Source organism: Leptonychotes weddellii, chromosome 6 (genome assembly GCF_054177405.1).
Source record: "Leptonychotes weddellii isolate Sample4059 chromosome 6, ASM5417740v2, whole genome shotgun sequence".
Classification (NCBI taxonomy): Eukaryota; Metazoa; Chordata; class Mammalia; order Carnivora; family Phocidae; genus Leptonychotes; species Leptonychotes weddellii.
The window spans coordinates 25,782,856-25,805,584 of record NC_138374.1 but is presented as its reverse complement, the minus strand read 5'-3'; the positions used below and the strand labels follow the sequence as shown (position 1 = coordinate 25,805,584).

At 37.5% G+C, this 22,729-nt stretch overlaps 1 protein-coding gene across 1 annotated transcript; it reads left to right on the top strand.

Annotated features, from left to right (window-relative positions):
• Positions 1–322: 322 nt before the first annotated feature.
• On the top strand, positions 323–21,648 carry CHUK (component of inhibitor of nuclear factor kappa B kinase complex). The gene is made up of 12 exons (XM_006741144.3): positions 323–538; positions 1,513–1,615; positions 4,380–4,503; positions 4,899–5,050; positions 7,532–7,593; positions 8,756–8,865; positions 9,662–9,711; positions 15,923–16,019; positions 16,315–16,462; positions 17,186–17,319; positions 19,571–19,670; positions 20,439–21,648. The coding sequence occupies exons 1-12, from the start codon at positions 362–364 to the stop codon at positions 20,466–20,468; spliced, it is 1,287 nt and encodes a 428-aa protein (XP_006741207.2). The 5' UTR covers positions 323–361; the 3' UTR covers positions 20,469–21,648.
• Positions 21,649–22,729: the final 1,081 nt, after the last annotated feature.

Genomic DNA, 22,729 nt, shown 5'->3' with positions numbered 1-22,729 from the left:
AACCCTGAGATCATGACTGGAGCTGAAATCAAGAGTTGGATGATTAACTGACTGAGCCACCCAGGCACCCCTAAGTGTTGCCTTTTAAAATTGGGGTTTTCATCTCTAGATTTTGTACATCCCTATAATTTTGAAACTTTATTCTTTGGATCTAACATCTGCTATAGGAAAGTAAACTCTACTGTTCAGTTTTCATAATTATGGAAGGAGATCTCATTTTGGAAAATGATTGAACCTTGTTTAGTATAGAGATAATGCCTTTTGCTCATATTCCCTTTAGTATCTAGCAGTGAATCTTTTATGTAGTAAATGATCAATAATCATTTTTTTCTTATTTATACAGATAGTACACATCCTAAATATGACTTCTGCAAAGATAATTTCTTTTTTGTTACCACCTGATGAAAGTCTTCATTCACTACAGTCTCGTATTGAGCGTGAAACTGGAATAAATACTGGTTCTCAAGAGCTTCTTTCAGAGACAGGAATTTCTCTGGATCCTCGGAAACCAGCCTCTCAATGTGTTCTAGATGGAGTCGTAAGAGAATTCTAATATACCTAGAGTATAAGAAATCTTTTAGCATAAAGGGATTGCATGGCCTGCATTTTTTTGATGCTTAGTCGGAATCTCCTTGGGGGGGGTGGTGCACACCTTACAATTCTTACTTTAATTTTATCCTATTCATTACTCTTATCATTGCTTTGCAAGGTGAACAAGATATGTTTTAAACTTTGTGTGACTTTCTCTTTGGTGCCAGTTTTCTCCCCTTTCTTTTTTTCCCCTTTTGTACTTAAAGCCTAGAACCTTGAAATTAGACCAGCAGTGTCGTAGATCCTGCCAGAGGATAGATGGATGGTAAAATATTGTGCTCATGACTCTTGTTGTTCTTGTCATCGTTTTACTTTATTGAGGCAAATTTTATATATCATGTAATTTACCCATTTCATGTGTACAATTCAATGATTTTTTTTTTAGTAAATTTGCCTAATTGTGCAGCCATTGCTATAAATCAGTTTTAAGAAATTTCCATATCAATAAGATCCTTCATGTCCACTGACTCTTAATCTCCATTCTGTTCACTTCAGGCAACTACTAATTTACTTTCTATCTCTATAATTTGCCTTTTCTAAACACTTCGTATAAGTGAAATCATACAGTCTGTAGTCTCTTGTGTCTGACTTCTTTCATTTAGCATTATGTTTTGGAGGTTCATTCATGTCCTAGCATGTATCAGAACTTCATTCCTTTTGATTACTGAATATTCCCATTATATGGATATATGTTGTTATGACTTTTTGCTTTTGTCCTTTTGGGTCTGGTGATTGTTTTCACTTTAGCCCATACTACAGTTATTTATTTTTCCTAAATAGTAATCTAGACCTTAAATCTGTAAGGTGTAGCTGATAAACATTGACATTATTCATTTGCATTTCACATTAGGAAATGTGTGTTTAAGTACTTAGAGAACCTAGTATTTTCAAGGATTTTTTTTTTAATTGTTTCTTTTTCAGAGAGGCTGTGATAGCTATATGGTGTATTTGTTCGATAAAAGTAAGACTGTATATGAAGGACCATTTGCTTCCAGAAGTTTATCTGACTGTGTAAATTATATTGGTAAGTATAGCTCATTTACTGACTGAGGTTTAAACCTGAAATAATATAATTTTGACTCAATATGGTTAGTAGAAATGGTCTTTTGGTGTTTCTGTTCTATATCTCATACTTTGGGTTTTTAAGTGTGGTGAAAAATGAATTTATATAGTTTGGAAGGTGAAATGGTAGATTTCAAGTCACCTCTAGATCCTCATTTGGAAGAAGACTTACTTTCCACAGGATAGGGCTCTTGCAGAAGAATGGATCTCCACTATTAATTAAGCCTACTTTCTAGTTGTTCCTTCATTATTTAAGTATGTTCATGTATTTCATTTTATCATATGAATACTGCTTAATGTTCAAATGTTTTCATTTATCCTGTGAAAATTACTTTCTTTGGAAGAAGTGATCAATTTCTGTATACCCAAAACTAAAATCAAGCATAATATTGTAAAATCAAGAACAAAACTGGGCATAGGGCTAAAAATATGTAATCTTTCCTCTGTTACCTTTTTGTTAGTTTTTTTAACAACAGTTTTAAATTTACAGCAGAATTGAATAGATAGTACAAAGTTCTCATGTTATTCCCCTTCCCAACACATATTGTTTCCCCAGTTGTTAACATCTTATATTGTATAGTACATTTGTTACAAGTAAAGAACCAATATGTAATTATTAGGTAAAGCCCATACTTTATTCATTTTTCCTTAGTTTTTATCTGGTGTCCTTTTTCTGTTCCAGGATCTCCTCCAGGACATCACATTACATGTAGTTGTCTTGTCTCTTTAGGCTCCTCTTGGCTGTGACAGTTTCTCAGACTTTTCCTTGTTTTTGATCACCTTGACAGCTTTGAGGAGTACTGGTCAAGTATTTTTTAGGATGTTCCTCTGTTGCAGTTTGATTTTTTTTTTCCCCTCTTGATTAGAGTAGGATTAGGGTTTTGAGAGAAAGATCACAGAAGCAAAGTGTCATTTTCATCACATTATATGAAGAGTACATACTTCCAGTGTGATTTATGACTCTTGGTGATGACCTTGGATCACCTGGCTGAAGTAGTGTCTCTCAGGTTTCTCCACCTTAAAGTTTAGTCTCTTCCCCCCCGTTCCATACTGTACTCTTTTGAAGGAAGTCACTATGTAGAACCCAAGGAATGGGGAGTTATGCTCCCCCTCCTTTAAGGATATAGTACATAATTTATTTGGAATTCTTTTGCATGTGACATTTGTCTCTTCTCTCCCATTTATTAATTTATTCAATCATTTATTCTATCAATATGGATACATGGATATTTATCTTATACTCTGATTATAACCCAAGACTATTTTGTTCTTCAAATTGTTGCATCTTTGGTCACTAGGAGCTCTTTCATTTGGCTTTCTCTGCCCCTTTTATTTGTGCCATCAATTAGGGTTTTTCAATTTTTTTTTTTTTAGCACTTCCTTTCTGGCACCAAAACATGTTCCAGGTCTATCTTGTGCATTTCTTGCCCCAGTCCTAGGATCAGCCATTTCTCCAAGGAGCCCTGGTTGCTTTATTTGGAGAGTAGTGTTAGAAACCAAAATCTGGACACTAGGAGTGCTTCTTGATACTGGAGTATCATTTCTTAGGCCCTTTTATTTTTTAAAATATATGATTTGTGTGTGTGTGTGAAAAGACTCCCCTCCCCTAGACTCTTTTTCTTTAAAGTGTCTGGGTTATTTTGTTTTTGTTTGGTTTGGGGTTTTTTTGTTTGTTGTAGGAAGTCTCAGGAGTAAGAATGGGTATATAAGAATAGAAGAAAGGTTACTTGAGACAATTATTAGGGGAGATAAAGATTTTTCCAGATATATGGTTTTATTTTTTTTAAGTCTGCTTCAGATAATGTGATTTTTCAGTATTAACCCAGTGTAGTATCATTTCTCTGAATGTTTTCATTGGAAAATAATAACGGAGACTATAATTGCCACCTTAAAGGATAGGACGAATCTCTCAATCTTGGAGAATTTCATAACGTTAAAATGGAATTTCAATGAACTTAACGTATATCTGCCATAGTTTTATTTTTTTACTTAATTTATTTGAGAGTGAGAGGGAGAGAGCATGAGCAGGGGGAGGGGCAGAGGAAGAAGCAGACGCCCCGCTGAGCAGGGATCCCAGCGTGGGGCTCAATCCTGGAACTCCCAGATCATGACCTGAGCCCAAGGCAGACACCCAACCAACTGCATCACCCAGGCGCCCCTCCCATGGGTGAAAGTAGCATTCCCTTTACTAAGGGCAAGAGATAACCATCAATAAATAATTTTATATATCTGGCATTGAAGAAAGCATATTTTACTAAATTGCTATTTACCCTATATGTTTTTCTCAAGTTGGGTTGGTAGTCCAGGAGATGAAATTTATTATTCAAAGGCAGGAAAGATGATGGAAAGATTGTGGAGGACATGGGACTTCATTTAGAACTTGAAAGAAATAAAGAATTCGGATTTATGGAGAAAAAAGGGAGTATTCCCTGTTAGATGCAAGGAAAAAAAAAAAAGATATAGGAATAATTGCGAGCTTTGTGATTATATAGTGATTATTCATTTTTATTTCCCCTCATACCTGGAATAGGGCTTGTGTATTGCAGGTGGTCAGTAAATATATATTGAACTGAATTAAACAGTAAGAATTTATTCTTTCTAGCATCAGGTTCTAGAATCTATGGGAATGATATTTGTATGGACAGGAAATCAGAAAGAATGATAGACAAACTCTAAAATTTTAAAAAGTAACTTCCCTCCTCTTTTTTCCATCTTTTTACATAAAGTACGGGACAGCAAAATACAGCTTCCAATTATACAGCTGCGTAAAGTATGGGCTGAAGCAGTACACTATGTGTCTGGGCTAAAAGAAGACTACAGCAGGCTCTTTCAGGGACAAAGAGCAGCAATGTAAGTGGATTCTGTTGTTTATAGGTGCAATGTCATGTGCATTAATGCTCAAGAATTAATCTTGCTGTTTTCACTAATCAGTATTCCATGCAATACTGAAATATTGGGCTAATCTGAAGTGTAATATTCTGACCAGACTTACAGAATTCCTACTAATGGTCTGAAACCATCCAGTTGCAATAGTTTGAGAGTATTTCCTGAAAGGTCCTGGTATAAGAAGATTGTGTTATCTTAGAATATCACAGGCAGGGAGTCTTTAGAGATTAGATTCTAGAGATTAACTATTTCTCAGATTGATAATAGAAACTTAGGCTTTGGATTTATGGCAATTCAAGCTATTAAATTTTTGTCCAGTGTTTCTGAAATACTGATTTTTTTTTTTGGCTGTGGTTTAGGTTAAGTCTTCTTAGATACAATGCTAACTTGACAAAAATGAAGAACACTTTGATCTCAGCATCTCAGCAACTGAAAGCTAAATTGGAGTTTTTCCACAAAAGCATTCAGCTTGACTTGGAAAGATACAGTGAGCAGATGACTTACGGGATATGTGAGTGTTCGGGTAACATGTTTGAAAGAAGTGTTGAATCTCTTGAAGCTGTCTGCTACTTTGCCTTCTTGCCTCAGAGCCCATTGTTTTACTTATATTCACATTAGAACAAGAGACAGGTTGCCTCAAGTCATCATAAACAGTGTTTGTAATGAATAGTAGCTCCTTTAACCTTTCGTTAACTTTACTTTCCCACAATTGGACTATAATTGGACTAAAATTGTTTAGCTCCAGAAAAATTCAAAAGCAATTTAAGAACTTTTGATTTTCAAGCCTCATTTTTTTTTAAATTTTATTTATTTATTTGATAGAGACGTAACGAGAGGGAACACAAGCAGGGGGAGTGGGAGAAGGAGAAGCAGGCTTCCTGCAGAGCAGGGAGCCCGATGTGGGGCTCGATCCCAGGACCCTGGGACCACGACCCAAGCCGAAGGCAGACACCTAACGACTGAGACACCCAGAAGCCCCTCAAGCCTCATTTTTAAGATAGATACAAAGTCTTGGGGTGCCTGGGTGGCGCAGTTGGTTAAGTGTCCAACTCTTGGTTTTGGCTCAGGTTATGATCTTGGGGTCCTGAGATTGAGCCCCACAATGGGCTCCATGCTCAGCATGGAGTCTGCTTAAGACTTTCTCTCCCTCTCCCTCTGCCCCTCCCCCCGTACACGCTCGCTCTCTCTCTCTCTCTCAAATAAATAAATAAATCTTTTTATTTATTTTTATTTTTTATTTTTTTTAAAGATTTTATTTATTTATTTGACAGAGACAGACACAGCAAGAGAGGGAACACAAGCAGGGGGAGTGGGAGAGGGAGAAGCAGGCTTTCCGCCGAGCAGAGAGCCCGACGCTGGGCTCGATCCCAGGACTCTGGGATCATGACCTGAGCCGAAGGCAGACGCTCAACGACTGAGCCACCCAGGCGCCCTAAATAAATCTTTTTAAAAAAATAGATACAAAGCCTGTATTGGGGTGACTCCTTAACCAGGGAAATCTTAAACTACTTATCTTTCTGTAAATAATAACACAAATAATTCCAGGAGTTTCCCCCCCAAACCACCTACTGTGGAGTCCCTTTTTTTTTTTTTTTTTAATATATTACACAGCCTCCAGCTTCTCAGTATTTGACTCCAAGCTCTCTCCCTTCAAAGGTATTAAGGAAATGTAAGATGCTGAAGGGGTCACTGCCAATATTTCTGTTTTCTGTCATAAAACAAATTCTTTTTTGGGAAACAAGTCCTGTTTGTATACTTGAGCAAGTATAGGTGCTGAATAAATGATCAGCAGTGTCCAATTGGGTGAATAAGTTTACCCACTGGAGCTGGTTCTATGATTGATGTTTTATTTCTATTTGTGTATAATAGGCATTCTGGTGAGTGACAAAACACTATAATTATTTCACCAAATTATCTTTGACTAGTCAGTTGTATATTTTATACAAGTGTTAAAAAAGAATGGCATAGACCTGTATACTGATCTTAGAAGATCACTTGGGTCTTTAATAGCAGTGATGTTTTAAGTTGGGGAAGCAAGCAAAGAAAGAAAAGCATATAAAGATGGTCTCACTTGTGAGGGAAAAGGGTATGTGTGTGGGCGCCTGGGTGGCTCAGTTGGTTAAGCGACTGCCTTTGGCTCGGGTCATGATCCTGGAGTCCCGGGATCGAGTCCTGCATTGGGCTCCCTGCTCGGCAGGGAGTCTGCTTCTCCCTCTGACCCTCCTCCCTCTCATGCTGTCTGTCTCTCATTCTTTCTGTCTCAAATAAATAAATAATAAAATCTTTAAAAAAAAAAAAGGGTATGTGTGTATGGAACAAATGATTAACAGTAAGATCCTTAGAGTGGAGAGGAGGAAGAGAGAGTCTTTTCTTTTTATATCCTTTTATAGTGTTTGATTTTTTAAAAAATCACATTCATGTATTTTTCTTTTTGTCATTTTTAAGAGAAAACCATTTATATTGGTTTCTTAGGGGTGCCATAACAAGTTACTATAAACTGGATGGCTTAAAACCACAGAAATTTACCGTCTCACAGTTCCAAAGGCTGAAAATCCAAAATCAGGGTGTTGGCAGGGTCATGATCCCCCTGAAAGCTATGGGGAAGAATACTTCCTTGCTTCTTCCTAGCTTCTCATGGTTTGCCAACAGTCCTTGGCTCCTTGGATTGCAGCTGCAGCACTGTAATCTCTGCCTCTGTTATCAAAATAGAGCTCTCCCTTCTTATGCCTGGGTCTCTGATCTCTTCTTATAAGGATATTAGTCATACTGGATTAATCAACCCTACTCTTAATTTAGCTAATTGCATCTGCAGCAATCCTATTTCCAAATAAGGTCACATTCTGAGGTACTGAATTAAGACTTCAACATACCTTTTTGGGGGACAGTTCAACCTATAACACCATTTCTGATGTTGATATGGCAAGGAGGTGGATAGATCAGTAATTAAAGCTATGCCTATTTCTGAGATAACCAATTAAGACTTTTTTTTTAGCCTCAGAAAAAATGTTAAAAGCATGGAAGGAAATGGAAGAAAAGGCTATCCACTATGCTGAGGTAAGATCACTAGTTCATTCTATATGCTTATTAATTCCTGAGGTCTCTTTTAGAAATTGTCTTTGGTTTTGGTATGTAGAATATTTTTCATGTTATTCCTGAATATCAGAAAAAATCTAGTAGATGCTTTGTGTACCATAGCTGATAAAAATAAGGGCTTTGGGCAAATGAGATAAAACTGAAACCTCACTAAACTTCAGTTTCTAGGGGTGTCTGGGTGGCTCAGTTGGTGAAGTGTCTGCCTTTGGCTCAGATCATGATCCCGGGGTCCTGGGATCGAGCCCTGCATCGGGCTCCCTGCTCAGTGGGGAGCCTGCTTCTCCCTCTCCCTCTGCCGCTCCCCCGGCCTGTGCTCGCTCTCTCTTTCAAATAAATGAATTAAAAAAACCTTCAGTTTCCATATTCTATTATGTGGACTTACCCTTTTTAGTAGGGTTATGCAGATTAAATGGGAGTAAATAATAAATGGTAGTTATTGCTGTTATTTTTATGAGTGGTTTAGATAGGATAGCTATACATCTTGGTTACCTGAAATGGTCCTACTTTATACCTGCCTTGCCATAATTATCAATAGTACTCCCTTTCACTCTCAAAATTATGCTTGTTTGGACAATAAATTATATATATGGTCATGCTAGTTTTAGCTCATTCTCTAGGAGGCATATTCCTTCCTCAGCTGTTACATCTTTCCATGGTCCCACTAAATTGTTACTCTCCTGGATGCTAGTGCTTACCCCAGGGACATGTGTAAGGCAGTTGATATCCTTGGGTAGGAAACTCATTATCTTTATCTTTCTGCATTCTTATTCAAGGCAGTTGGGAACAAGAGGCAGTGAAAATCATAGAACTGAGATGCAGTGGTTTTGGTGGCCACTTTTTCTCTCTTGTTAGTGACACCTCTATCTTTTTGCTTCTCAGGAGGAGAAAGCAAATGCTAGTAGTTTACTGTTGTCAGAAGAGAAAAGAGAGAAGCATAGGTATTAAGTCTGTCTTTCCATGAAAGATTGTCGGAATCTGAAGGATAAAAAAGCTTGGACAAAATCAGTGTTTCATATTAAATCATTTAGTTCCCCTACTGTTGTAGCAAGTCATTCTCTTGAGTTCTTTTCTGTTTTGTGTGGTGGTGAGCCTGTCATTTCTTTTGTGTTTCATCATATTTTAGGTGGGTGTCATTGGTTACCTAGAGGATCAGATCATGTCCCTGCACACTGAAATCATGGAGCTGCAGAAGAGCCCTTATGGAAGACGTCAGGCAGACTTAATGGAATCTCTGTAAGTAAGGAAGTCTTGTGTTGCTGGTATTGGTGTCTATAATTTTTTGTCTCAGGTGGTTCTTTCTGTTTATATCTGGCAGATTAAGCCTGTATCTGTTCTTTTCTATAGTTTTTCTTTCTTCAAATATATTGCCATCATATTTTAAAAGGAAGTTTTTCTTAGTCACAGAAATTTTGGAAATAACTTCAGGGATGACCTTTGCTTTTTTAATCAAAGCATCTTTTCATGTGAGTGTTATAAATTTTCAAGTATTCTAAGTTACAAACTATTGTCCTATTTACCATAGTTCTGGCCCAAGTTATTGTCCATTAAATGCCCTAAATGAGGTTAACTTCCTAAGTGAACCTGGATAGAAATTTCAGATTTTTTTCCCTAATCACAGGCCTTCATCTTTGCCCATTTAAGTGTTTCTGATACAGGGATGTTGAATATGTAATGGTAGATCAGAGCAGATATGAAGTATATTAAACTTTGCATTTTTATTTATTTTTTAAACTTTTTAAAAAAGATTTTATTTTTAAGTAATGTCTACACCCAGCGTGGGGCTTGAACTCATGACCCCAAGATCAAGAGTTGCATGCTTTACTGACTGAGCCAGCCAGGTGCACCTAAACTTTGCATTTTTAGATCTTGCTTATTACTCGGTGAAATGCTCTGTAAAATGTTCATTGGCAATATGTACTTGCTTTAAAATAGGTTTATACTCTATTCAAATAATATTGTTCATTTCAAGTTGTTAATTATTAGTCATTGAATTATCTTCACTTTTGGAAGCATGTTTTCTCTTTCATAGGGAACAGCGTGCCATTGATCTGTATAAGCAGTTAAAGCACAGACCTTCAGGTAAGACACTTATCACTGTACACAAAGGCATTTTAGGAAACCATCACAAACTTAACAAATACAGGGGATTGGATTTTAAAACAAGCTGCAGAATAAATTCCAGTTTTGGTATTGCCATAGAGCTGTTTATGGTATGGCTTTTAAGTTGGTGAGAATTTGAGAGATTAGGAAGGAAAGTAACAAGAAAATTGGGATAGAAAACTTTTTAAAGGGAAGTGAAAGGAAGGAATGAAAGAGAAAAAAGGAACTCAAGGAAGAGGAAGAGGAAGCAAGAAAATGTGTGGAAAGATGGAAAAAATAAGTGCTGCTTAATATTAGAGAGGTTGGAAAGAATTTGATACGATGGATTCAGGTGTGGAATGATCAGAGGGAAGGCCCATGTGCGAGGCCAAAGCAGTGTACTTTGAAAATTATGCCTTCATCTGCACCTGGTTACTGCTTATTTCACTGGCAAAACAATTCCTGTTGAACATTTGCTGAATACAGAACATGGTCTGTTGACAAGAGCATTGGAGTGGTAATTGGAAGGCTTGGATTCTAGATTGGGTAGCTTACTGACCAAGTACCTAATTTTCTTGTAACTCATTTTCCTCTTCTGTAAAATGGGGCTGAAACCCAGCTTTCCTAACTCAGTGAGTGTGTGTAGCAATGTATGTGAGAGGGTGTTTGTGAAAATGCCTTGAGAAGTATAAAGTATTATGTATCTGCAAGATATTATCCTTCTGTTAAAAATTGATTTGTTCTGATGGGTTATGGAAGAAATAAAGGTGAAGCCTGTGCCTTAATTTGGTATATATACCTAAATTACCAATAAATAAGTAAAACAAAAGACGTGTTTTATACTTTAAAATTTACAAACGTATGCAAATTAATATCCATCCATATGAAAGTCTATCTTAACAAATAATGTGATCTCCTCTACATCGGTTTTTATTGGAGTGGAATTTGTTAAGTTTATTCCTACAGACATTTATGAGGTACATATAAATAGGCACCTAACCCTGCCTGGGGTCAGGGATGGTTAGAGATTTCTTGCAGGAGATGACATCTGAGGTAAGCCTTAAAGGATAAGTAGCAGTAGCTAGGTGAAAGGAGCTGGGCTCTTGGATATACAAGTATAGTCAGTAAAGACACGTATGTGTAACACTTAGCATGTTTGAGGAAATGCAGTGACTGGATTGTAGAGTTTTGGGAGAGAGAGGCTGGATCAGATGTGGCTGGATCATAAATGATCTGGTATGTTATGGTAGAGTTTGGATTTCATCATGATGGCAAAGAGATACCTTAAAAAATTTTAAGCAGGGGAATGGTATGACCAGATTAGCATTTCATAAATACAGCGTTGGTAGCAGTGCACATAGTGGATTAAAGTGTGGCTAGATTGAAGACAGGCATTGGTTATAAGGCTGTTGAAATAATCATAACTCAGTATAGGGTGGGCCATGAGTTAAGGCAGAGAGCCTGAACTGTGGAGATGGGGAGAGAGGAGGGTAAGGGTGAGAGAGACATTTAGGAGGTAGACCTGATAGTGTTGGGTGATGGATTGAATATGGATGGCTGGAGCTGGAGTAGGGAGTCATGATACCTCCCAAGATTCTGGCTATGGCAGCTGGGTGCATAGTCAGTAGGACCACTCACCATAATGGGAAGTATAGAAAGGATGGCAGACCTGATGGGAAAAGATGAATTCATTTTTGTACATGTTGATGTTAAGGTGTCAGTGGGATATTCAAGTAGAGATGTCTAATGAACAGTATTAAATATATATATGTAGGTATTGTATATGTATGCATGTATATATAAACACCCATACATATATACACATGTACATATGTATATGGATTTAGTAGAGAATATGGGGCTAGATATTTAGCTATTTGAGAATGATCAGCCATAAGAGTAAAGTGATCATCTTGAAAAAGTAGGTTGAGTAAGGAAGTCAAGGATGGAATCCCAGAGAATACCAACATTTAAGAAATGGCTAGAAGCAGAAGAGCCAGCAGAGAAGATGAGAAATGACCAGAATATATAGAAGGAATGATATGATAGGAACAGGACAGAGAGAGTTTCAAGAAGAAAGTGATCAGTCGGGTAAAATGCTTCAGAGGTGTGGGTAATAAAAATGATGATGTAAATATTCATTCAACTAGCAGTTTGGACATCATTGTTGATCTTGGCAAAATATGGCCTTTTGGGAATAGAACTCAGATTATAGGAGGCTGAGGGAGGAATGAGACAGGAAGAAATAGAGAAGTCAGTCTAGACCAGCAGTTCCCAAATCGTGGTTTATGAACCTCTGAGGATCAATGAGGACAAAACTATTTTCATAACCCTAAGACATTTGCCTTTTTCACTATGTTGACATTTTCACTGATGCTGTGAAAGCATTGGTAGGTAAACAGCTTATACCTTACTTAGCATGGATCATGGCACTAGTACCAAACTATGCAAGTAGTCATATACTTTTCACCACTATGCATTCACAGTTAAAAAAAAGTTTCATTTAAGTATGTCCTTGATAAAGTAATAAGAATTCTATTTAAATCTCAACCCTTGGGTACATGTCTTTTCAATATTCTGTGTGATGAAATGGGAAGTGCCCCTAGAGCACTTCTGCTCCATACTGAAGTCTGCTGTTTTTCTCAGGAAAGCCACTGTGGCAGGTGTCTTCTCAAAAGTTAATGAAGCATGGGGGCACCTGGGTGGCTCAGTCGTTAAGCATCTGCCTTCGGCTCAGGTCATGATCCCAGGGTCCTGGGATTGAGCCCCACATCGGGCTCCCTGCTCCGCGGGAAGCCTGCTTCTCCCTCTCCCACTCCCCCTGCTTGTGTTCCCTCTCTCGCTGTGTCTCTGTCAAATAAATAAATAAAATCTTTAAAAAAAAAAAAAAAGTTAATGAAGCATGACTGTCACTTTAAGGGGGAAAAAAACCAATGTTGGCAAAGATAAAATTCCATATTTCAGGCAAAAAAAATAGAATTTAGGAAAACTTGTATCCATCAACTGAAATTTGTCAGCTTCTCAGTACTTAAACTTTTTTGATGAGATCAGTGGTGATATTAAAAAGACTTGGAAAATGTAAAACAAGGCCAGTTTTCTCACTAACATTTTTTGGAAAATAGTTATTTTTAATAAAAATGTGTTAACAGGTAGTGAGTTTTTTGTTATTTTTGTTATTTTTTATTTTTTTATTAAAGATTTTATTTATTTATTTGAGAGAGAGAATGAGATAGAGCATGAAAGGGTCAGAGGGAGAAGCAGACTCCCCGCCGAGCAGGGAGCCCGACGCGGGACTCGATCCCGGGACTCCAGGATCATGACCTGAGCCGAAGGCAGTCGCTCAACCGACTGAGCCACCCAGGCGCCCATTTTTTTGTTATTTTTAAATAAATATTTTTAAACAAGAATTTTTGAGTGTATAGGGATCCTGAGACCAGTAAGTTTGAGAACTGCTTATCTAGGCTATTCTTTTCAGAAGCTTTGCTGTTAAGGAAAGAAAAGAGGTGAGGAGCTAAGTGATGTAGAATCAGGGGAGGTCAATCTTCAGAAGGTAGACTTGAGCATATTTATGTGCTTGGGGCCAAAAGCCTGTGAAGAGGGAGGTCCCTAAACAAGCTTGAGAGGCTGACTCAATTAGGCTTGCTTCCACTGATATTAGAGGGATTGACGGTGTGGATACTAACACTTTTGTGGGTGTAGGGGTTGGAAGGTGAGGCTCTTACTGTTGTGGCCTCCCATCCTGAAGTAAGAAGTGGGGTTAACTTAACAGAAGAGGTGATGGAACAGAAGAGGTGATGACTACATAGATTTAAAGAGTACGCTAAAGATTTTTAGAAGCTGGTGTGTGCAGTGGAAGATGTTGCTGACCCGGAACATTTATTAAGAATCCAGAGCAGAAGTGAAAACCTGTTAAGTAGTAGTGACAACAGAGGAAATGGTAGTATAGTTTTTTTGCTGGTGGTGTTTGGTGGCTTGCCTGAAGGAACTGACAGAGCAGATGGTTAGACTGATCCAGGCTTAGGATTTTGCAGAAAGTGATATAAGTGATAGAAGTTATGGTTAGAATAAAATAATTGAAACTTAAGATTTCAGTAGAGCAAGTCTAATTCTTTTTTTCCCTTTAATCAATGTTCATTACTCCCAGTCTTCTGGCCAATGAATTGGGTATTGCAGATAAAGATACACAAAATTCCATCCATTGGCTCAGTCAAATTAACTTCCTGTAGTCAGTGATAGCATTTGTTTGTTGTTGTCGCCTCTTCCTCCTCTCCTCCCCCTCCTCCTAATTATTATTATTATTATTATTAAGGATTTTAAGTAATCTCCACACCCAATGTGGAGCTCAAACTCACAACCCTGAGATCAAGAGTTGCACACTCCAACGACTGAGCCAGCCAGGCACCCCTGGATTATTTTTATAAAAACTTTGTAGTAGCCCTGTCAGCATACTAGCATATCATAGAGCCTAGAAAGAAATTTCCTGTCTGGGTAGCTTCTTTTGATCATTACCTTGAGTGACAAACTAGTTGTAACAAGAAGTTTTGTCTATTGTTGGAGCTTATGTAATCATAGTTGATACATGGTCTCTGGTGTCTTTTCTAGCTTAGAGTTGACTTGAGACTCTTGTTAAGCTAAAAATGGTGAAAAACAACTTTCTTCATTTTGTATGCTGGAGAAGGTGAATGTTCTGAGGTCTCTGACCATCTAAATGACCTAGTTATATGGGGAAGCTTTCCTGGTCTATGGGATTTAGGAAGGAGTGCTGTTGGGAGAGGAGCCTGTTTGGAATCTCTGTATCTGGTTGTTAATAAGAGAGAGACAAAGAGGGACATGTGTGGGGAATAAACTTGAGCTATGGGGGAGAGGTCTTTGCAGTAATAACAAAGGACACTGAACTTTTTAAAAACCTTTTTTGATACCCCTTTCATAGTAAAATGTGGGTAATAATAGTAGCCATCTCACAGGACTTTTACGAGGGTTAAATGAGAAGTGTTAAGTAGGTAATAGCAAATAATATTTTTGCATTTGAGATTATTGTCCAAGGAAATAACCAGCATGATCTTTGAGCAGTCTTCTAGTTTTAAAAACTTTAAATACTACTTTTTAAAATATAACAATGCTTTTTTGTTTTTGTTTTTTTGTTGTTTTTTTTTTTGAGAGAGAGGGAGAGGTAGCGTAAGCTGGACAAAGGGAAAGGGAGAGAATCTTAAGCAGGCTCCACACTCAGCGTGGAGCCAGACACAGGGTTCGATCTCATGACCCTGAGGTCATGACCTGAGCCGAAATCAAGAGTCAGACACTCAACCGACTAAGCCACCCAGAAACCCTGTTTTTTGTTTGTTTTTTTAATTGAGGTACATCTCCTATAAACTGTAGAACGAACTCACTGTTTCCACACACATTCTATTTGAGAACATTTGTCAGCTTCCAGTTTATAATATCACAGTACCCTCAAACTGAACTTTCAGGGTGTCTGCGGGTCCTTTTATTAGTGCATCAGATTTGTCTTAAGTCTGTCAGCTTTTTTCAGAGTTTTCATGGGCTGTAAACAGATGGATAAACATGAAATTCCAAGCAACCTAGATGGGGCGAGGGCCTCCTTTTGAACCAGTGAAAGTTTGATGAATTGTCCTACTGTTTTTTTTTTTAAGATTTTATTTATTTATTCACACACACACACACAGAGCACAAGTAGGAGGAACGGCAGAGAGGGAGAAGCAGGTTCCTTGCTGAGCAGGGAGCCGGACGTGGGGCTCGACCCCAGGGCTCTCAGATCATGACCTGAGCCGAAGGCTGACACTTACCTGACTGAGCCACCCAGGCGCCCCTGTCCTACTGTTTTTAAATAAATGTTATTAATCATCCAAGAAAAATTGATCTTTCAGACAGAAAGCTGCATATGTATCTGGGATTTGGGTTAATATGGGTTAAAGATGGGTAAACCTATTCTTCTCAAAACAGGCAACTAAGTTCTGTGAAGATATAGTGATAAATATATATATGTATTATATACACACAAACACATGTACTTTGTTTTTAGATATATAATTGTTTATATATTATATAATCTTAAAATTTTAATCCAATTTTAAGTTTAAATGGAGATGTTTATTAATTAAAACTAGTTCTAGATTTTTAGGAATTTCTTATTTGGAGGCTGATATATTCATGCAGAAGAGAAGTTATACCCACTGACTGAGATCTTTTATAGATCACTCCTACAGTGACAGCACGGAAATGGTGAAGATCATTGTACATACTGTTCAGAGTCAGGACCGGGTTCTCAAGGAGCTGTTTGGTCATCTGAGGTAGAAAAATTGTTTTATTTCCTACTGAGAAGCCAGGGTACTTTTATCATGTTCCTTTCAAAGTATAATATCCCTTATTGGTAAATATACTAGACCTAGGAAGATATCTGGCGATACTTTGGGTAGCTTGACCCCAGTTGTGTGCATTTAGGTGTCCTATTTGTGTGCATCACTGTGGAGATCAGTCTCTAAATCTGGTGCTGATTGTAGTTCATTTTCCCAGCTGGGTGTGGGAGTATTGTGTACAGTCTTGGGGGAGATGTGTAATTATCTGACGCTGATTTCATCTCTCCAGCAAGTTATTGGGCTGTAAGCAGAAGATTATTGATCTACTGCCCAAGGTGGAAATGGCCCTCAGTAACATCAAAGAAGCTGACAATACTGTCATGTTTATGCAGGGAAAGAGACAGAAAGAAATATGGCATCTCCTTAAAATTGCCTGTGTAAGTAACTTTTAATGAATTATTTTTTTTTAATGTAAAGATTTTATTTTTTTGACAGAGAGAGAGAGCACAAGCAGGGGGAGTGGCAGAGGGAGAGGGAGAAGCAGGCGCCCTGCTGAGCAGGGAGCCCCACGCAGGGCTTGATCCCAGGACTGGGATCACGACCTGAGCTGAAGGCAGATGCTTAACCGACTGAGCCACCCAGGCACCCCAACTTTTAATGTGACATTGATTTGCTGGTATTTCCTGCAAAAGGGATTTTTTTATCAGTATGACCTGGGTCCTTTTAAAGATGTGTGCATTTTGTGTTAGGTTGATGCACATGTTCTTTGCTTGGTGTTTCACTAGCAATTCAGATGCAGGATTTCATGATCATCCTTCATTATTTCTCTTCTCTCTGGTCTCATATTTATCTACTCCTTCCAGCCCTAGACCACTGTGGTATCCCAACCCAATTTGGGGGTAGATGTGCTTGACCAGTTAATAAAACTAACTCCTTGTTCAACTGGGTTTTTTTCCTCCAACTAAAGTGGAATGAGAAGGGCAGATAAATTCCATTTTAGTCAAGAAAGGGGTCAAGAACAGGACAGTTTTGTACAGAAATATTCTGGTTGTGTATATAAGTAGTGGTAGAAGTGTAAATCTTAGGAATGTTGTAGGAAATTGTATGAATCAATGGTGATGCTTGCCTATAATTTTTTTACTTACTTTTTTCCCCTTCAGACACAGAGTTCTGCCCGGTCCCTTGTAGTATCCAGTCTAGAAGGTGCAGTAACCCCTCAGGCATCAGCATGGTTTCCCCCAACTTCAACAGAACGTGAACATCCTCTGTCATGCGTGGTAACTCCTCAAGATGGGTGGGTTCACTTTGCAACAATAGATAGTTGTTTTCAAGAGCAGTGGTGGGAATGAGGTAGAGCGTAATGGTTAAGACATAGTCTTCAGTGCTTTATTGACCAGGGTTGAATCCTGACTGTCACTTTGTAATAACCTTGTGCAAATTAACTTTTTTTTTTTTTAAAGATGATTTTTTTTTTTTTTTAAGATTTTATTTATTTGCGAGAGAGAGAATGAGAGACAGAGAGCATGAGAGGGAGGAGGGTCAGAGGGAGAAGCAGACTCCCTGCTGAGCAGGGAGCCCGATGTGGGACTCGATCCTGGGACTCCAGGATCATGACCTGAGCCGAAGGCAGTCGCTTAACCAACTGAGCCACCCAGGCGCCCTTAACTTGATTCTTTTAATGTTCACATTTCCTCACCTGTTAAATGGGAACTGCTGTGAAAATTCAATTAGATGTATGTGAAGTGCCTGGGAAGTAAGTATCAGCAAATGTTATTTATTTAGCTCAATCCAAGTTCTAAGTTCTTTCTCTGTTACTGGCTTATCAGTTCTTTTACCCAAGCTATTTCTTCCATAACCATTTATGTCAGAAATTATGCTCTTTTGCATTTATCATTTTGGGGTCCTTGATCATCACCCCTCTAAAGAATGACTGAGTTTAATCTACTCTATTTTATAACTTAGTATTTCTAAAATCAGACTTTTTTCAATGCCTTAAGTCCGTTTTGCAAATAAGAACTCAAGTTTGAAGCCCTATATTTTCTTTTATTAATTCCTACTCTTCTGGTAAAAGCTGAATGACTATCCATTTCTGTTATTTTTCTCAGCATAAGATGTGCCGTATCCAGAGCCAGTGGCTCTTTGCTAGCTTGTGTATTGTCGCTTTTTTCACAACTCATGGAGGCCTCTACAGCAGCACCAGCATTACCTGGAAACTCTGCCCATAATTAGTTTTGCAGAAGTGCAGCCCATGTACATCACTGCTCAGGAGGTCATGCAGTTGCACATTCTGTACTCTACTTTTATGAGAGAAAAGCACATGGCAGGAAGGAAAGCTGATATCAGGTATTTTATTTTTTTTAAAGAAAGCAAGTTACAGGGTATATCTTGGGGTCATTAGAGATTTGGCCCAATGTAATACATCCACAGGTACAGCACAGGCTGTAATTTAATTGACTTTAGGAAATATTCCATTAATCAGAGTTGAAGCAAATAAAATTTAATACATTACTAACCTTTTTGCTTTTATTAAAGGCATTTAAGTTTGTTAGGGGATGTTAATGGTTGCAAATGTCACCTCTATACAGGTAATTTCTAATTTGAGGTTGTGGTTGTTAGCAAAAGCATGTCAGACAGGAATTTTAAATATGTTTTCCAGTAGGAATATGTTACAAAGTAAAATTGATTTCAATTATAATGTACACATAGTACTTAACCGCCAAGGATTGGAATCTGTTGGCCTCAATTTTTCCATCTTTTGAATACAAGCTAAATTTGAATTTAGTTCTAAGCTTATAGTGGCTACCGTCCATGGCCTAGAACTGATTTTAGTAAGTAGAGACAGAGGGTTGGTAAAAGGTAAAGGATAGAGGCCATATGGCAGAGGGAAGTGGGGAAGGTGGAAACTAGAATCAGGATTTCCTTCAAATACAAACTTCCAGGGATACTTGTTGGTTCTGGGGAGCTCCCCTGTGATGCTATTTTCTTCTGCTGTCCTCAGGAATCAGCTTGCTTGTTTTCTTTTTCATTGCTGTCATCTGTAGTTTCCAACCAGAGTTTTCACCTTCCCTCATCTTTGCAGACCAGATTGTACTTTTTTCTCTTCACCCCTACATTTGTGTCTCTGAAATAAGCATACTGATGTTTCTACTACTTATAAGGAAAGGGAAATAGTCCAGAAACAAAAAGAGATTTTTCATGTATCTGTGCTATAATTATCTCCCCCACCTCCCAGCAAGCATTTTCCGTGCGGGAAATGTTGTATGGGAGTGCCGCTTTTGTTTCAGAGGAAAATGAGATTGGACTTCTAGTGGACTTCTTATCATTTGAGCTGGGCAGAGGCAACAGCTTGGATTAACAAGTAGGACTCTGCCTCTGGGTGGGAGGGAGGAGGAAACTGAAGACTATAGGAATCAGCTGCACTGGGGTGCTGGCTTGCAGGGCTGCGGAAAGGGCAGTGATCATCCTGACCCTGAAGACCAGAAGGTAGAGGAAATACATATGCCTCTTTGCTGCATTTGAAAAGGCTTTGTTTTTTCATCATACAGGGAGACTATAGCACAAATGATAGAAGAAAATTTGAACTGTCTTGGCCATTTAAGCACTATTATTCATGAAGTAAATGAGGAACAGGGCAATAGTATGATGGTAAGTTTTATATGGATATGGGTGTTTTAGGTTTTGTTGGGTGCAAAGGGTTTTAACTTTCCATGCTAGCCTCATCTGGCATTTGGGATGCATATGGGGAAGAGAAGAACTCAGAAGAAAGATAAAGAACATTTGCATTATATCCTCGACCTCAAATCCCTATCTTCTCTTACTTACGGATATTACTCATGGATATACTAGGATTATGTCATCAGTAATCTTCAACAGTAGCATATTTCGTCAAATTAAATGACGGGTGAACTTTTTTTTGCAATGTGACCACTGAAATTGAATGGTTTGTACCTTTTTGGTTCAGCAATCAATTTTCTCCAATAAGATGGGACAGGATTTGTACTATAATTCAAATATAGTAACTATAGTATGCAAAATGAATAATGTTGATACAGTTGTAATTAGAAGTATTAAGAAGATTTGGTTACTGTGAATTACTGATTTGTTAAAACTCAGAGAAACCACAATAAAATGTTTACTGAATTAACTTTACTACAGTTAGTCTCAAGGTCAACTGTTTGTATTTCCTTTCATTAATTATTTACTTCAAATATTTATGAAAACTCTTTGAAATACTTTTTTAATTGGCAGGAAAGAAGGTAAAACTAAACTCTCTAATTGTAACTTACACTTTTGATTTTTTTAACTTTTGATTATAAAATGTCCAAACACACGGAAAACTTGCAAAAAGTAACACCCATAAACCTACTGCTTATAGTCAACATCTAACTGTAACTTTTTCATGCCTGGTTTTAGAATCTTGATTGGAGATGGTTAACAGAATGACTTGCTACTTATTCACTGTCCCCAAACCTATGGAGCACGTGTTGGAAATTTGTTTTTCTCCCATGAAACCATTCTTCAGATACCAGCAAATGGAAGAAATGGCTATGATCAGAAAATATGCATGATTTTACAAGCACAGTATTTTGACTTTAGGAAATTTTAACATCTGAACAGACAGAATTTTATGTCAGTGGACTTTAAGTATGATAGCTACTTAAGCACATCATGGCAATCCATTTGTCTTCAAACGTGATACAACACTTAACCGACTAAAAACATCTTTTACTATTTAACTTTTGGGCATAAGGCCAAAAGTAATATCTGTATTACTATATTGAAAACAAAACCTCAACTAACGTATGTGTTCTAAGTAAAAGTTGTTTGCCTGTTTCTGTGGAAGAGACTACTTTCAAGTAAAACTATACTTCATGAAGAATAAACTCTACCTCCTTGTGTTGCATTCAGAAATGCTCTTCCTGGCAACATAAGGAGTTTAATCCCACTGCACATTTGACAGTATCCCTTTCCTACAGAAGGAATTGTGCATCTGTACGTTTAATATGAGTTGATTCTCACAAATCTTGTTAAATGTGCTATGTATATATGTATTTAAGATGTACATTTAATAATATCAAGAAGATGCCTGTTAATTTATAATGTGTTTGGAAACTTGTTTTCGACTTGTAAAAATGGGTCATTTGTTTAATGCATTTTTTATGTCTTGTTCTACAAATTTATAAAGATCTGCACTCCTTTATCTGTAACTCCAAAAGTCTAAAAAGCTCTGAAAGCAAGGTCTTTCAAAAGCTTGGTAACAAAACTCATTTGCTTGCAAATCTAATCTGAACTGACACTGAATCTACTTATCCCATTTAGTGTGAATATTCATTTACTTTGCTGTGGAAATATTAACGTATTTGATTATTGCGGGGGGGGGGGGACTGACACAGACCCTCCTGGGTGTTTATGTAGTATGATATATATACTGAATTACCTTTCTAAAATCTGAAAATTTCATAATTCTGAAACATCTTGCCCTAAGGGTTTCAGATAAAGGACTGTGGATCTATCATCTGTTAAATAAGTAATTTAGAATGTATTATGTGTTTTTTAAAAAATGTGAAATGCTTTTATATTCTAGACAGTTTTCCACTTTGTGTATTAAATGATTTTTAAATTACTTTTAGAATCTCTATTCATTATAATCAGATTACGATAGAATGTTTGAATTCCATGAAGTGGAACTGGAGCACAGAATAACATAATGGACCTTCAGTGTACTTTCCTTAGGAATTAAACAGGACTTATAGTAAAAACAGCATTGGGTAGCTTCTCTTAATATAGTCTTTTTCTCCTGAGATGTCCTGTCACCACTTTCCATGTCTAAAAACCATGCTCATATCTTGCTCTATAAACTGAGGTCTTAGTCACCCCATCCTCATTTTGCTAGTAGTGTCATTTTCCATCATGGAAATCTAGTTTGAAATCTTGGGGCTGTCCCCTCCTAACTTTTTAGTTATCTGGTACTACTGTTTCTCTAAATATGGAAATTCTGACTGTCAGCTATTTTAATAGGCAGTTATCTCTTGCTTCTCTAGTTCTAGAAGGTTTTAATCAATAAAACACGTATTGGGTACCTGTTGCTTGGAAGACAGCTAGATGGCAAGATCAGAAACAGTTAAAGGCAGTACAAGAAGAATGCTTATCTGGGAGTCTGAACATTGCAAACCATCCAAACGTTGAAGTGATTGTTGAAAGGATTTGTTTAGATGACTGCATATTTTCTATATATCACTGTAATAACTGATAAAAGATCTGTTATAGGGTGTGGCCATTTTATGGTATGGCTGGGGGGATACGGGCAGATACTGTGAGTCAGAACAGGTTATAGTGAGAGATCACCTAAGACTTGTTTTTTATACTCTATTTTTTATTGGGTCACACCTTTTCATAGTTGAATGGCAATTGTGAATTGTATACATTTCATTCTTTAATTCCAGCAGTATTATGAAAAACGAAGAGAATCCATCTAGAAAATGGGCTGGAACAAGTTGTTTTTCCTTCTTTTTGCTTTCTGGAAGTAAAATAGCTAAGTTTTACTAATATAATTTATCTGGAGCAGACAAGGTCCCAGATATTTGTAGGTAATAAAAGTCCTATGAACAATACAGTTAAGTGCATTTATTGAAGGGACAGGGCAGAGTGGCCTGAGAGGGCTTGCTTTAATGAAGACTTGAAGTCTTACTTAGGACTTCACATTT

Bases quoted from the DNA above. Each gene is read 5' to 3' on its own strand.
- CHUK (XM_006741144.3), top strand. From the start codon at position 362: ATGACTTCTGCAAAGATAATTTCTTTTTTGTTACCACCTGATGAAAGT. The intron at 7,594-8,755 runs GTAAGATCACTA...ATCATATTTTAG, and splicing joins AGGCTATCCACTATGCTGAG to GTGGGTGTCATTGGTTACCT. The intron at 16,020-16,314 runs GTAGAAAAATTG...TCATCTCTCCAG, and splicing joins GAGCTGTTTGGTCATCTGAG to CAAGTTATTGGGCTGTAAGC.